Source organism: Channa argus, chromosome 14 (genome assembly GCF_033026475.1).
Source record: "Channa argus isolate prfri chromosome 14, Channa argus male v1.0, whole genome shotgun sequence".
Lineage (NCBI taxonomy): Eukaryota > Metazoa > Chordata > Actinopteri > Anabantiformes > Channidae > Channa > Channa argus.
Window position 1 is genome coordinate 6,492,501 of NC_090210.1, and position 12,877 is coordinate 6,505,377.

The 12,877-nt window shown below is 40.1% G+C and overlaps 2 protein-coding genes and 1 long non-coding RNA gene across 8 annotated transcripts; 1 reads left to right on the plus strand and 2 right to left on the minus strand.

The window, feature by feature from the left end:
- Positions 1-329: 329 nt before the first annotated feature.
- On the minus strand, positions 330-5,249 carry cirbpa (cold inducible RNA binding protein a). 3 transcript variants are annotated; one of them, XM_067474819.1, is made up of 7 exons: positions 4,344-4,378; positions 4,119-4,225; positions 3,813-3,945; positions 3,546-3,696; positions 3,405-3,463; positions 905-984; positions 330-818 (listed from the first exon to the last, which is right to left on the minus strand). In XM_067474819.1, exons 3-7 carry the CDS (start codon positions 3,936-3,938, stop codon positions 743-745), a joined length of 492 nt encoding a protein of 163 aa, XP_067330920.1. In that variant the 5' UTR covers positions 3,939-3,945; positions 4,119-4,225; positions 4,344-4,378; the 3' UTR covers positions 330-742. The 3 variants fall into 3 exon arrangements, with proteins under 3 accessions (XP_067330920.1, XP_067330919.1, XP_067330918.1); XM_067474818.1 differs by lacking the exon at positions 330-818 and adding an exon at positions 5,093-5,249 and having other exon boundaries at positions 919-984; positions 4,344-4,443; XM_067474817.1 differs by lacking the exons at positions 330-818; positions 905-984 and adding exons at positions 2,305-2,898; positions 5,093-5,249 and having other exon boundaries at positions 4,344-4,443.
- Positions 5,250-6,596: 1,347 nt separating this feature from the next.
- On the minus strand, positions 6,597-9,977 carry LOC137098519 (midnolin-A-like). 3 transcript variants are annotated; one of them, XM_067474815.1, is made up of 7 exons: positions 9,562-9,977; positions 9,387-9,474; positions 9,225-9,287; positions 8,179-8,754; positions 7,875-7,983; positions 7,443-7,654; positions 6,597-7,157 (listed from the first exon to the last, which is right to left on the minus strand). In XM_067474815.1, the coding sequence occupies exons 1-7, from the start codon at positions 9,702-9,704 to the stop codon at positions 7,095-7,097; spliced, it is 1,254 nt and encodes a 417-aa protein (XP_067330916.1). In that variant the 5' UTR covers positions 9,705-9,977; the 3' UTR covers positions 6,597-7,094. The 3 variants fall into 3 exon arrangements, with proteins under 3 accessions (XP_067330916.1, XP_067330915.1, XP_067330917.1); XM_067474814.1 differs by having other exon boundaries at positions 7,406-7,654; positions 9,562-9,975; XM_067474816.1 differs by having other exon boundaries at positions 7,406-7,654; positions 9,387-9,460; positions 9,562-9,698.
- A 114-nt stretch (positions 9,978-10,091) lies between these two features.
- LOC137098522 (uncharacterized) lies at positions 10,092-12,518 on the plus strand. 2 transcript variants are annotated; one of them, XR_010910617.1, is made up of 3 exons: positions 10,092-10,295; positions 10,442-10,543; positions 10,931-12,518. It is a non-coding gene; the product is annotated as an uncharacterized lncRNA (long non-coding RNA). The 2 variants fall into 2 exon arrangements; XR_010910616.1 differs by having other exon boundaries at positions 10,092-10,242.
- The last annotated feature ends 359 nt before the right edge of the window (positions 12,519-12,877 follow it).

Genomic DNA, 12,877 nt, shown 5'->3' on the forward strand with positions numbered 1-12,877 from the left:
AGAGCAGATACTCCTTGGGGGGACAGCACTGCTTATTTACTAGTTATCCCTGCCCTACCTGCTGCTAACTCATGTCATGTACTTGAGAGCTTGTATTAGTTGCTTTAGCACTAGCCAATGTTGCAGTTTCTAAAAAATTTCACCAAGGGCTGTAAACTGAAACAATCAAAAGTAATGTGTGGCTGTTGTCTATATTGAACACGCCGAGATGTTCTTGGGTGCACTGCGCAAGCTCAAAGTGATCTAAGCTTACTTAAATGTACTTTAACAGATTTAAAACTTTTCAAAACTTTTGTTTCACTCTGTAAATGTTACAAAACACTGTGCAGTTGATCGTCACTTTCAACTTTATTTGTAAAATTAGCAATAAAAGTTATCAAATAGCACAATCATGATTAAACATCTAGATACATTAACCATTCCCTTAAGGATTTGACCTTTGATTTTTCAATGATTGATTCAGGACAGGTTATCTGAAAACATTGTAATGTGCCCTGCAATGTTTGGCAACTACAATTTAACAAACAGATTACAATTGCAACATTGCTAATTCCTGGAGGAACTTATTAGCTTAGTATGACTGTTAGACATTCATTCATTACCTGAAGGCAATCTTATAAAGATGGAAATCCAGGAAAATTAGTCTGTTCCTAGGCCACATGGCTTTGTCATCTTGCCATTCAACTGAATTAATATGACCTTCACCCACAACCATAGTTCAACATAGGTGCTTGTCAGGCAGTTATTTACAACTGCCATAAACTTTCAGGTGGCAGGATCTTGGCAGGTCACTCTCCTGTAGCCACTGCACTTTGGACCTGAAACCAAAGCAAAAACACAATCACCTCAAAGTACCTAGAAAGACTAACTGTGCCAGATCCAAAACCACAGATGCTCAACTTACCTTGTAGCTGCACCTGCATTTGCCACTGCTCTCAACAACCACATTCTAAATGTGAAGAGATCCAGAAGACTCAGTTCATTCTAGAGAAAAAAGAAAAGACGAAGATTGATTAGGTCTGGCAGCTAACATTTGACTTATAACAAAAGCATGCAACACTATTCAGTCTGAAAATTCTTATGTAAAAGTGTACAAAGGAAAAACTAAGTAGTCTAGACACCTTAGGACTGATGTGGGACATAACTGGAGCAAATGTGAGGACTAATGCAGTGAACAGAAGTGGACTGAGGACAATACTACCCAGGACCTTAAGAGGCCAATGTTTTTGGTGGACTTTTGGTGGAGCATTAACATCCAGGAGCTTCATAGAAACATTTTCTTCAATGGGCTTGTAAAAAAAAAAAAAAAATAAAACTCAGAACTGAGGATAGGCCATTGCATACTTGTAGACATCTGAAGTAGAGGATTAAACAAAACAGCAACTAACTTGAAGGTATTCATGGAAACAATGAGATCTGGGTTTGAAGGATGTGAGCAAAGCAAAAGGAGATTTTTACCTCATGTGCATTGGCCTACTTTCTCCACATATCTAGCCAAGAGAGCAGCTTTCATCGCTGATGAGCACTTGTTGGTAGGCGCAACACTTCACTCTCCAAGGACTTAAAGGTTTTTGAAGTAGCTGACTCTTGGAACGTAATGAAGCATTAACATGACGAGACACCAGCCCATGTGTTCCCAGCATTTTTATGTGCCATTTGAAAGTTCAACCTCGATATACTTGTCAATACATCTGGATAATCTGAATTCTGAGAAGGTACAGAATTCTCTAGGCACCAGGGCCCTCGTTTAAACATTTGCTAACCGTACCATACATTCATGGATATATAATTTCTTGAATTGTAGCAGTCAACGTAAACTAAATCCAAATTTTAAATCCAACTCAGAGACATCCATGTTTACTCTAAGCAGTTGACTTAGATCTCACGCAGTAACAAGCCTTGAGCTCAGCTGTTATTCCCCATGTGGAAGTTTTGAAAGGCAAGGAATCAAGATTTTGCACACATTCTGTTTAATAGGCTCCATGAAGCCAACTGACAAAAGGAAAAAAAAAAAAAAAAAAAAAATGTTGATCATACAAAGAACATAAAGTACAAAACTGTTCCCGGTTGAGGTTACTTTGGGGAAACGAAGTTACATTTTTCGATCACTTAAACAAGATTAGTCCATTTTACAGCACATTTAAAATGCAGATGTTGAGCAGAGCACAGAAGATACCTTGGACAGACTGTAGCATGCTGCAATTTGCAACTTCATGAACAGCCGGCCACTTCGGATGTGTAGTTCACCAGTCTGAAAGGAATTCACTCTTTTGGGAAATTGAACATACAGGAGCCTCAGCTGAGTTTTTTTTTTGGTTTTTTTTTTTTAATAGTAAAAAGAATTAGCATAAAATCCCTCACAAGTCTGTTTAAGAGTAAACTGATCTTTCCTCACCGAGTTTAAAACCTAGCAGGAGGTAGGGTCAGTGATGAAAACTGACAATTTAACAAAAAGCAAGCCCCCATTTGGATATTTTAATAGGTTAACAAAAAAAAAAGAAAAATTCTATAATAGTCACATCAGGCAACACTTTAACGTGCTGGACACAGTCTACAGTTATGTAGTGGCTGTTCAACGAAAACCCATGTGGAGAGACCTGATCCCTAAATTGGGGACTTACAGTACTAATCAGATTACATATTTCTTTTAGTTCACAAGTGTCCTTTTGAGGAATTGAGATGCCCAATCAAGTAGTCCTGAATTGTAATCTGTAACATGGTTTAAGGAATGACCGAAACTCATTGCTACACTTCTTAAGATGCGTGAGCTACTACAACAAAACTACACAACTAAAAGGTCAACAGTAACATGTGGACGTTTGTCTTGAGGAGCGCATCTTTGAAATACAGCCAGCCAAGTGATGATCTTGAATCAGGGAGATGTTTACTCGTGTGTAGCTGAGGATAAGAAGTGGGCACACAGGTAAAGACACTGAAAGTTCCAACACTGGAGTTTCACAACATCCATTTCAACCCAACTAGACAGTCCAAAAACCCTCCCTCATTTGTTGCATTAGGGGCTCCATCAGAATATACGAGCGGCAGTGGAGTAGGTAACATTCAATTTGCTGAAGTGTCTGAAATACTTTGCCAGCCGCTTTGTCACTGTAGGGCAGGGGCTGGCAAAATTTGACAATTGAACAGAGGGGAATCAACTTGGGCACAAAACTGATACAATACACTATATGCTGGGGCTGCAAAATTGGCTAAATTCAGTGTTTAATGTCTGCTACAAGATAAACTCTCAGCCTACCATAGACCATTTTCCTACAACAAAACATTTAAACTGGTTTTAAAGTAAACTGAATGTCTAAAAGTTAACTTACACTTTCATCCAAAATTACAAATAACAGCCCCAACATAAAGCTACATACACTATGGAAATGCATATCATTATTGCTTACCATAGCTGTCATATCCATCCCGGTATGATCCGGAGCGGTCACCATAGCCACCCTGACCTCTGTGGATAAGGAAAGAAAAAGTTAGTATACTGAGGGAATTTGAGAGAATGAATTAAAAAAAAAAAAAAATCAGTGTCTTACCTGTTTTCTCTGTAACCTCCTCCTCCTGAGGAGTATCCTCCACTCCTGTATCCACCACTACCACCACCAAAGCTCCTCTCCCCACCACCAAAGCTTCTGTCACCATAGCTCCTATCCCCATATCCTCTGTCTCCATTGTATCCTCCACCTCCTGTTTTAAAACATATACAGGAGACAAAGTTTTTAAAAAAGTGTGTGTGTTTGGGGGCAGGGTGTAGGCAGGCCTTACAGAAATCATGGTTTATATATGAAAGGATTAATTCTCACCTCGTGGGTAACCACGGCCACCTCTTCCCCGGGACCCGCTGAATCTACCACCTCTTGGGCCTGAACTGAAACCTCCTCTAGAACGTCCACCCTTTCCTGCTTCATCCACACGAATAGCCCTGCCATCTAGAGTCTTCAAAAATAGATAAGTTGTAAATGCATGTGCACAATGTTCACTGCTATAACAAGGTAATGCAAATTATGTACAAAACTGTAATTAACCAAATAAAAAAAAAAAAACTCCATTCTCTGGTTAAAGTGTAGATTCTAACATGTGAATATGATGGCAATGATGTGTTAACGTACCTTGCCGTTCATGGCTTCCAGTGCATCTTTGGCATCTTCTGCGTTATCGTATTTCACAAACCCAAAACCGCGGGATCGTCCTGTCTCCTTGTCTCTGATCACATCCACTAAGGGCGGAAGGGAGTAGAAAAACCGCATTAGGAAAAAAGGGGTATTGAAAAAAATATATTTGCATATAATAAGGTTACACATTATTTAATAAAAATATAGCCCGGCGGAACTTACCTTTTTCAATAGTTCCATATTTGCTGAAAGCCTTTTCGAGAGACTCTTCGTTGGTCTCAAAGCTCAGTCCTCCGATAAACAGTTTTCCCTCGTCCGACATCTTGAGCGTTGAAAAAAGAAAAGAAAAACATTAAAACACATTACGTTTGTTAAAACAACATGGCTGACATGGCCTATGCAGCCGCGAAAGTAGGTCAGTTGGAATTTTGTAAAATAAGACCATCACGACACACACATTATCAATCTGCTCAACAACGTTTTAAACAAAATGTTTAAGGCAAAATTATGTCCATAGCATATAATTTGGCAACAATCGACGATAGACGCAAGTAGAATTAACGGCTAGGCCTCAGGCCTGTAAACGTGGTAGCACAGTTAGCATTTTTTTTCCCTCGGCGCCATTTTGTCGCAGCAAGATGCGGCTTCGTCTTTTGTTTCGCTACCACATACGCTATTTACGATGGCTTCAAATGTTAGTACAGGCCGCATGTCCAGCTTCACATAACCGCTCTAGTTGGTGAAATTAGGCCAAAAAATATCTCACACAGTTTTAAGCGTCATCTGATTCACAATTTTAGTTTGGTGAATATTGTTTGAATGGTAAACATCATTTAAAAAGACAATTGTGTGCAGTAACATTTTTTTTTGTTATACATGTAAACCCACACAACAGCATACGTGTTATATACAGCTTTGAATCGTTAGATAAAACACATCAAGTTACCTTCAACCAAAATGAACCAACATACCTTTTCGCTGTGATAGATATTTCAGACGCTGAGACGCGGAGCTGTAGGTCGAATGAGAGAGTACGTACACAGCGCCCGCTTTTTAAGGCTCTTGCGGCTGGCTCTTCTTCTGTCGGTCACCAAATTACATGCCACGTATATAGCGCCACCTTCTGTACTGGGTGGAGTTAAAACCAAAGAGAGCTCATAACATAATTATACAATTGAAAAAGGTCATTCTTAAGACATAAAAATATATAGATCTGAATAATAATGTGTCTTTGTAAATGCATAAAACTACACCAATAGTGCATCAATGAATCTTTATATAGGTTAGCGACAAAATCACAAATTATATATAGAGGCGATCTTACTCGTATCCGGTGGTCTAACAATTATCCACTCCAGAGATCGCTGTGTAACGAACACTGAACATTTATTGAATTCCGCTTTTCTCAATTTAGCTGATAACGGAGTAATTCTACAGTACACGTTTGCAATTTATACTTTGACAAACACGTTCACAAATCAATTCCACTGAACAAGCGAAGAAACCATGTAGCTCCACAGCTACACACTGACCCTCTCACTTCTACCTCATTGCGCTCCCCACGACCTCGTAGTCCGTTATTTCTGTCAACTCAAATAGCCGAACTTAAATCTATTAGCTGTTCCTTGTAGCTCCTATAGTTGTCTCTTCTTTCCAAAGGCTGAACTGAACTACTCTTGAAACAAACCTTTTCATAACATTGTGTCTACGACATTGGTAAAACATACCAGTGGTAGGTAAACTTCAAAGGCAAAACTTAAAAGGCAAATTTCAAAGGCAGTTATATTACGTTATTAACTACCCTTACAATACACAACATAAACAAAAACAGAGAAAACCACAGTTGGCTCATACATTATCCTTTCAATTTAATAACCAGTTAGCTTGTAAGATCGATCCCAAGTAGTTTATCACAAAAATGTCAAATGTCAAAATAAATCTTTTGTTTTTGCTGCTTTGGAGAATGAGAGTAAATCTGATCGAAAGACGGTCTGTTAAATGCTACAGTAATAAATATCTACTAACAGGTTTGCATCAAACACGATTTTAGCCTCACAATATTCACATTCACACAGTTATGTCAGACATTTTCAAAAATACTATTACAAATATTAAAAAGTACCTAATTGTACATCCAGAGCATGTCACACTGGTAACATGCTACTACAATCATTTTTTGTCTCACTCAGTTACTGTGACGAGTCCATGTGAAAGACCCAACTCATTAAAAGTGATCCTTACAAGTCATCAGCCTAATAGATAAACATTTCAGGTGCTGTCAAGGAGGAAGTGAAGGCACTCAGGCTGGTTGGACTTCACTGTTGGTTATACTCTGCGTCCTGCAGTTTAAATAAACATAACCAGTGTTGACGTCACCTCCGGATTCCAAATATTAAAATTCAATATAACTTGGTTCTATCCGTTTTTGCTAAATACTGCTGGCATTTGTTTCAATCACATCTTAGTAAACACACAAACATTTTAATTTTTTTCTTTATTCTTTTTATACAATCTTCTTTGTGTTTACATTTTAATGTTGCATAATATTTCAGTGGACCGTACTCTGCACAGCACGAAACATAGTTTACATTCAATACATATAAGTTAAGGCATTGGAACACTTAAACATTCAACAAGTACAAGACACCAAGATGTGTAACGTAAACAGGACATTTCTGTGACATAGGCTAAACGCTATAACAGTGAGAGCTATTGTCATAGTGAAACAAACTCAGATACAATACATTAAATGCTCAGTACACGAGTGTAAAAATAGCAAAGAATCACTTCCCTCTCAAAAACACTGTTCCTTCTGGGGAAGCATCCTCACTCATCAGAAAGCTGCATTCACAGTGAGCGGATCTAACTAGGGACGATGCTGATGTTGGTACGGGTGAGATGCTTGTGAGAGGTGTGAGCTCCTGCGAGTCCGTCTGCGAAGACGTCTCTGATGCATCAGAAACTGGAGGTGCTCTAGCTTACAGTGCAATGTTTGATTCTCCTGTGTGGATGAGTGGAATGAGTGACTCTCCTCACCTAAGGGACAGAGAGGAAATCACAACATGCTGTTAAATAAATTCTTGTTGTATTCATGGCACTTTTTGTTTGCTTTTGGAAGCAGAGCAAAGTCAAGTCAACCAAACAGCAATTCAAGATGCTTTAGTTGTTATTTTCCCATCCTTGTCCCTGACGTAGCTTCATAACAGCAATGTATGGCAGATTTAACACACATTACCTTCTGTTATTACCCCTACCAAAATTGTAAAATGAAACTTGAGGCTGACCTGAATGTTTATTGCAGTGCTCTACCCTCTGGGTCACCTGTAGTTGGCTGCTTTCCCTGCTGGTGTCCTTTGCTGTGAGCACTGAGTTGACAGGAAGGCTTGAAGTTGGGCTGTTGCAATGAAGAAGGGTGGGTGGAGTCCCCTGGTGGTTGGAGGCAGCTCTGAGAAGGTCACTAAGAATCTGGAGAATGATAGAGATGCCCCGTCGAGGATGGCTGATGCTGCTCTGACTGCAAGGAGCTAGGGTGCCTAATAGGAAAATGAGAGAGCAGAGGCATTTGAGAGGGAAGCTGACATGACAAACAGACACTATTTCCACTATCACCGTATCCTCTGTCTCCATTGTATCCTCCACCTCCTGCCACTATTTCGCATTGTGATCTGTTGTCATCTTCATTCCATATTGCACACACACACACACACACACACACACACACACTTACACACACACACGGAGCGAGATCCTTACCAGAGAAAGTCCCAGAGAAGATGCCCGGAGAGTGGTTCACTAAACTGTCTATGACCGCCCCTGGCTTCCTGTATGTCTCTGCAGTGGAGCGGGAGGCAGGACCTTTGCTCTGTAAAACAAAACAGAAAGGTATGTCTCTTTTTTTAGCAGTCATAATGAAGAGGAAACACAGTTAGATGTATTAAAAACTGGACATTTTTAACTCTCAGGTGGTTTGTCCTGCAGTTTGCAATACATAATGCTGACAACACATAATAGTGAAGCCATGACTTTGTTGATGTTGTAGGAGAATATTTAAGGATACCTTTGTCAAAGTTGAGGCTGGTGTTGGGCTCAGGGGTCCAATACTGTGGCCACTGGGAGCAGGTGAACAAATCGGTGTGGCTGCTTGTACTGGACAGCTTGGGTGTGGACAACAGGAGGGTAAAAAAGAGGTTGACAGAAGTGGGGGAGATGTGTGTATAGAGTGAAGAGCACAGGATTTATGCAGAGATGACTGGTGGCAGTTTACAACAGGAACAGAAGTGGATGAGTGCGAGGTGGGGTGTTCTGAGTTAAAGGCTGTTGTGTGTCTTTGAATGCTAGGTTTGACTGGGGATGTAGATTCAGTAGTGTTTAGGGCCGGAGGAGAGGTCTGTGAAGTGGGTGAGGTAGTGGATCCTGTTGTGTTGTTGGAAGACCAGGCTGAGTCAGGATGGCTCAGACTGCCAGGCATCAGCAGGCCAGCTTTGTGTTGGCCGCTGCTCTCAACTCGGACTTCTGCATCCTGCTGCAGCTCCTTCACATCCTGTGCTGAGAGCTGGAGCTGCAGATACATCGTGTGGGCACCAATTCCCACGTTAATGGTCAGAGGGGAGTGCCCAGAGAGGAAGTCGGTGATCTGCATGACAAACACACCGCAATCATAGAATTATCATTTTAAAAAATCCAGTCATCTTTGATTTTGGTTGAGAAAAGCAAGAGTGGTTTAAAGCAAACAGGAAGACAGCTCCGTCTTTAAAAAACGTTAAAGAGGAGAGCAGCTACTATGTCTGTTTACAGGGCTCCACAGAACAAAGAAATCATGGATGTATTGGACTGCAGAAATACATTGTATCTTGTGAAATTCTCCACAGGACAAACAAAAATAATAAATTAAAATATAACTAACAGATAAAATCAGTGAATGTCGATATTAACAGTATTAAAAACAGGTTTTGATGTGGTAAACATTTGTACATTCTAAGTAAAGATTTTGTGGTAAACCAACAGAGTAAATGTTGGACTGCAAGATTTTCAAATTTCTTACTGGATTGCCTAAAAACTAATCATCTCATTATTTACAGCACAGAAATGAAACCAAACTCTCACCTGGTCTTCTGTTAGACTTTCCAAAACGTCCATCAAAGACCTCTCAGATCTGTTAGTGGAGCACTAAGGCAGTAAGAACAAAACAGTGATCACCATGACGTAAAGTGTGCAGAAATGATAGGTAGTTGGTAGTAAAAACTGGAGGTGCAGTAGTTAACTTACTACTAAACCAGCTTCGATGACGGGGACCAGGGTCACTTTGCTGTCATCTGCTACACCGAAATCAAGCAGCTTCCCTGTGGTCAGTGGCCTAATTCATACATCATTTACAATATAGAGATCACTTCATCATCTGCAATAAAACAGAAATGTCCACAGTTAGTCTAAATAAACCCACCTGTCGTTATGCAGGAGGACGATTCTGTCTGTTTGCACTCTGAGTTTTTGGGAGATACGTGTCCTCAGGTCCTCAACAGTCTCTCCTCGGGGGACAATGAGCTCCAACGGGCTGCCGGTGGTCGAAGTGATGGACAAACGCATCGTGGACTGAATAGTGGACAACCCAAACCCACAGCCCGCACACCGGTCCAGGGTGAAGCTACAGAGATCGCCGCTATGCTGCTCTCTTCAGCTCACCATGAAAGGATTAGTCCTTTGTCGCTGGAATAAATTAAGGCACGATGCGACACTGTTTTTCAATGCGATGTTTGTCTTCATACCTCAGTAAACGCTTTAAAACATCTTTAAATGTTAAAAAGTACGATTATATGACGGTATAACCAAAACAAGCAGTAACAGTTTCTCTTTCTCACTGTGACAGGCGCAGTTCTACTCCACTGAGCGTAAAACACCCAAACGCAGTCTGAGTAAGCGCCGCCCACCTGAACATAGACCCAATCAGTGACAAGCCCGGCACTGTATTGTCCAATTAGAACGCTCGTCCCCCACACGGCTTCCCCCCGCCCCCGAATAGTTCGTTCCTTACCATTCATAAAGTGATGCAATCTCCACAGCATAGCAACATTGTGTTCAGGATTTCGTCATGTCAAAATCTCTGACTACTCAATGAAATAAAACGGTAAAGATTTTAAATGCTAAATGATTATTGACATAATTCAACATATTTCTATGGTAAGTCATTGATAATTTCTATAGTAACTCTGAAATGACTTACCTAACCGATCTACATGTTTATTGTCTTACGTTTTCACGTTATCACACAGCTACTAATAACAACAAACACTAACTCACCTGTATATTTGTAACCTTAAACACAGTGTCACCCACTTTAAGTTGTGCAGCCTGAACTACTGCTTCTAAAACCAGTATAAGCAGGATGACCTTCTAAACATCAAAATAATGAGCGCTGGGCGATTTGAGTGAGTCATTACCTTCTTATTTTCTTTTTTCAAATTTGTATTATTTAGTGTTTAGTGTTTAAAGAGGCCCATGTGTATTTTCAATTACATACAATAAAATTTATTTTCCTGCATATTTTGGGACGTTTTAAGCTTTTTAAATGAAATAAAGATTTTGTAATTTTCTACACTTGTTTCAAGCTGCACAACTGTGCTTTTATTTTGACCAGGTGTGAGATGAAAATTCTAGTTAAGGATACGGTATTTTTAAAGGCCCAAAATATAAATTACCATAATAACATATATTTTCAAGTAAAGCTAAATTTTAAAGCATATTCTGCTGTTACTCCTTTCTTTCCCCTTTTGAAAAACACCCTGATCAGTTTATAACATGCACGTCTATTGAAGGTGTGAAACTCTGTTGCTGATAGACTCGAGGGAGGCGTCCACAGGATGCATCCATCCTCTGTTTTCTGCAGTCTCTGACGTCATCAGCTGCTCAGTATTCATGTCCCACCACTGGTCCACCACTGGTCCACCACAGGATATCAGGCTGCACCTGTCACTTGCACAGTGAAAAACACCGGCTTCGAGTAAAGTGACGTAGAAAGGGAGAGAAATGCAGCTAAAATGTGTATCCTCGCTGCAGCTAAAAATAGCTGCACCCACAACACCCCCTCTTTATCCAGCATGAGTCACTCCACTCCCGTATCACCTTGCTCCCTTACCTCACCCCCTACTCACTCCTCTCCGCATGCTCCTGAATGAGAACATTTACCGTTTGTCTGTGTCTTTTGTGTCTAAAAACAACCAAACTCTGCAAATTGTGAATAGCAGCATTTTTTCATGTTCTGCTTTTGTTTTCTTTTCCCTGATTCATGTGATTATTCTTCAGCTGTTTTCACACTGATATTTTCCTGACATTTCCTGGTATTTAAGGCAGTCAATTAACTCAGAGTCTTGCAGATTATGATGGAGATCATGTCCTCCTTGTTTTAGCACTCATTCCCTTGCTCCTCCCTAACATTTGTATGGCAGCACACAAATGTGTTGCCAACATTTCACTGAGACTAATGAGAAGTGAGAGGTTGCTGCTTTGCATACTTCGGGCCTCGCTGAGAACAATTCCACAGGATGTCCTGCTCTCTAGAGCATGCAAAGACGCAGCTCTGATGTCAACCATCCACAAACACACACACACACACACACACACACACACACACACGTGCCTTTTCTCCTCTACATTCCTCCCACTCCTACACCATCATATCCCAGATTTTCCAGTTCCCTGGTGTGTTGCCCCTTAGAGTCCCTGGAATTTAGAAAAACAAACACACTGAGGAATTGTTTCTGACAATTTCAACAAGAATGTTACTCATCACAACAAATGGCAGATGGTGCATTAATGGCACCTTATTTAAAAATGTATTAGGTTTGAGCTTTAATTTAATGAAATTCTAATTGTTGTGTTCAGACCAGCCACCTGTCTACTTATACAGAGTAGTGGACCTCAAAATACAATTTATTTACGTAAAGTTTATTTTCATCAGAGCTAGAAGGACCAGTCCACATGTCAGTACATAGTTGGGCTTTGGAAAATGCACGCACGCGCACACACACACACTTCTTAGTAGACTCAGATCCTTCAACATGAGTAATACTGTTTGCACTTGACCTTTTCTCCCGTATAGAGGAAGTTGTTTGTTGAAAGGAACATTCTTTGGTTCATCTGGTGTGACTGGTTTATGTTGCTTGTTAAGTAAATGTTACTAACTTGTACATCATGTGGGTGTGTGCTGCAATTCTTCCCTTCTTGTTCCCTCATTTAACTGCGTTTTAGCATTTTGCATTATAAAAGTTCCATGCAGATCCTAGCAGTGAAGCACACTTTTTCATGCTTGAAATGCTAAACAAATAGCTTGCCTTGTACCTAACTCTGCTAAATGACTAAATGTATATGTAAATATCTGCTGTTTGTTTTGTTCATAAAATATAATATCTTATGAACTATACAGGGAGTTTCCTGCATGTCTAGTAATAAATATATATATATATATATATATATATATAATATGTGTATCTAACAAGAATATTCAGATAATCTCATGTTGTTGTTATAAGGCCACGGGTTAGAACCAGTTTGTCATCTTGGTAACTGCTTTCCTATGTGAAGTTTGCATGTTTTCTGCATGGCTGTGTGGTTTACTCCAGTTTCCTCCCACAAAGTTGGGTTACTCTTCCCCATTCCCCATATTTCCCCATAGGTATCTACCTCTCTATTGTCAGCCAGAACTGAGCATCCTTCCCTCTCAGTTCAGGTTCTGCTTGAGATCACAACAATTAATTTAACAAAGT

What these genes read in the sequence shown, in the direction of transcription:
- LOC137098519 (XM_067474814.1), bottom strand. Translation starts at nt 9,704, where the DNA reads ATGCGTTTGTCCATCACTTCGACCACCGGCAGCCCGTTGGAGCTCATT. An exon ending in CAGCCTCAACTTTGACAAAG is followed by an intron (nt 7,984 to 8,178) that starts GTATCCTTAAAT and finishes TTTGTTTTACAG; the next exon opens with AGCAAAGGTCCTGCCTCCCG. An exon ending in CTTCTCTGGGACTTTCTCTG is followed by an intron (nt 7,655 to 7,874) that starts GTAAGGATCTCG and finishes TTTTCCTATTAG; the next exon opens with GCACCCTAGCTCCTTGCAGT.
- cirbpa (XM_067474817.1), bottom strand. Translation starts at nt 4,443, where the DNA reads ATGTCGGACGAGGGAAAACTGTTTATCGGAGGACTGAGCTTTGAGACC. An exon ending in TGGCCGTGGTTACCCACGAG is followed by an intron (nt 3,697 to 3,812) that starts GTGAGAATTAAT and finishes GTTTTAAAACAG; the next exon opens with GAGGTGGAGGATACAATGGA. An exon ending in GGAGGTTACAGAGAAAACAG is followed by an intron (nt 3,464 to 3,545) that starts GTAAGACACTGA and finishes CCTTATCCACAG; the next exon opens with AGGTCAGGGTGGCTATGGTG.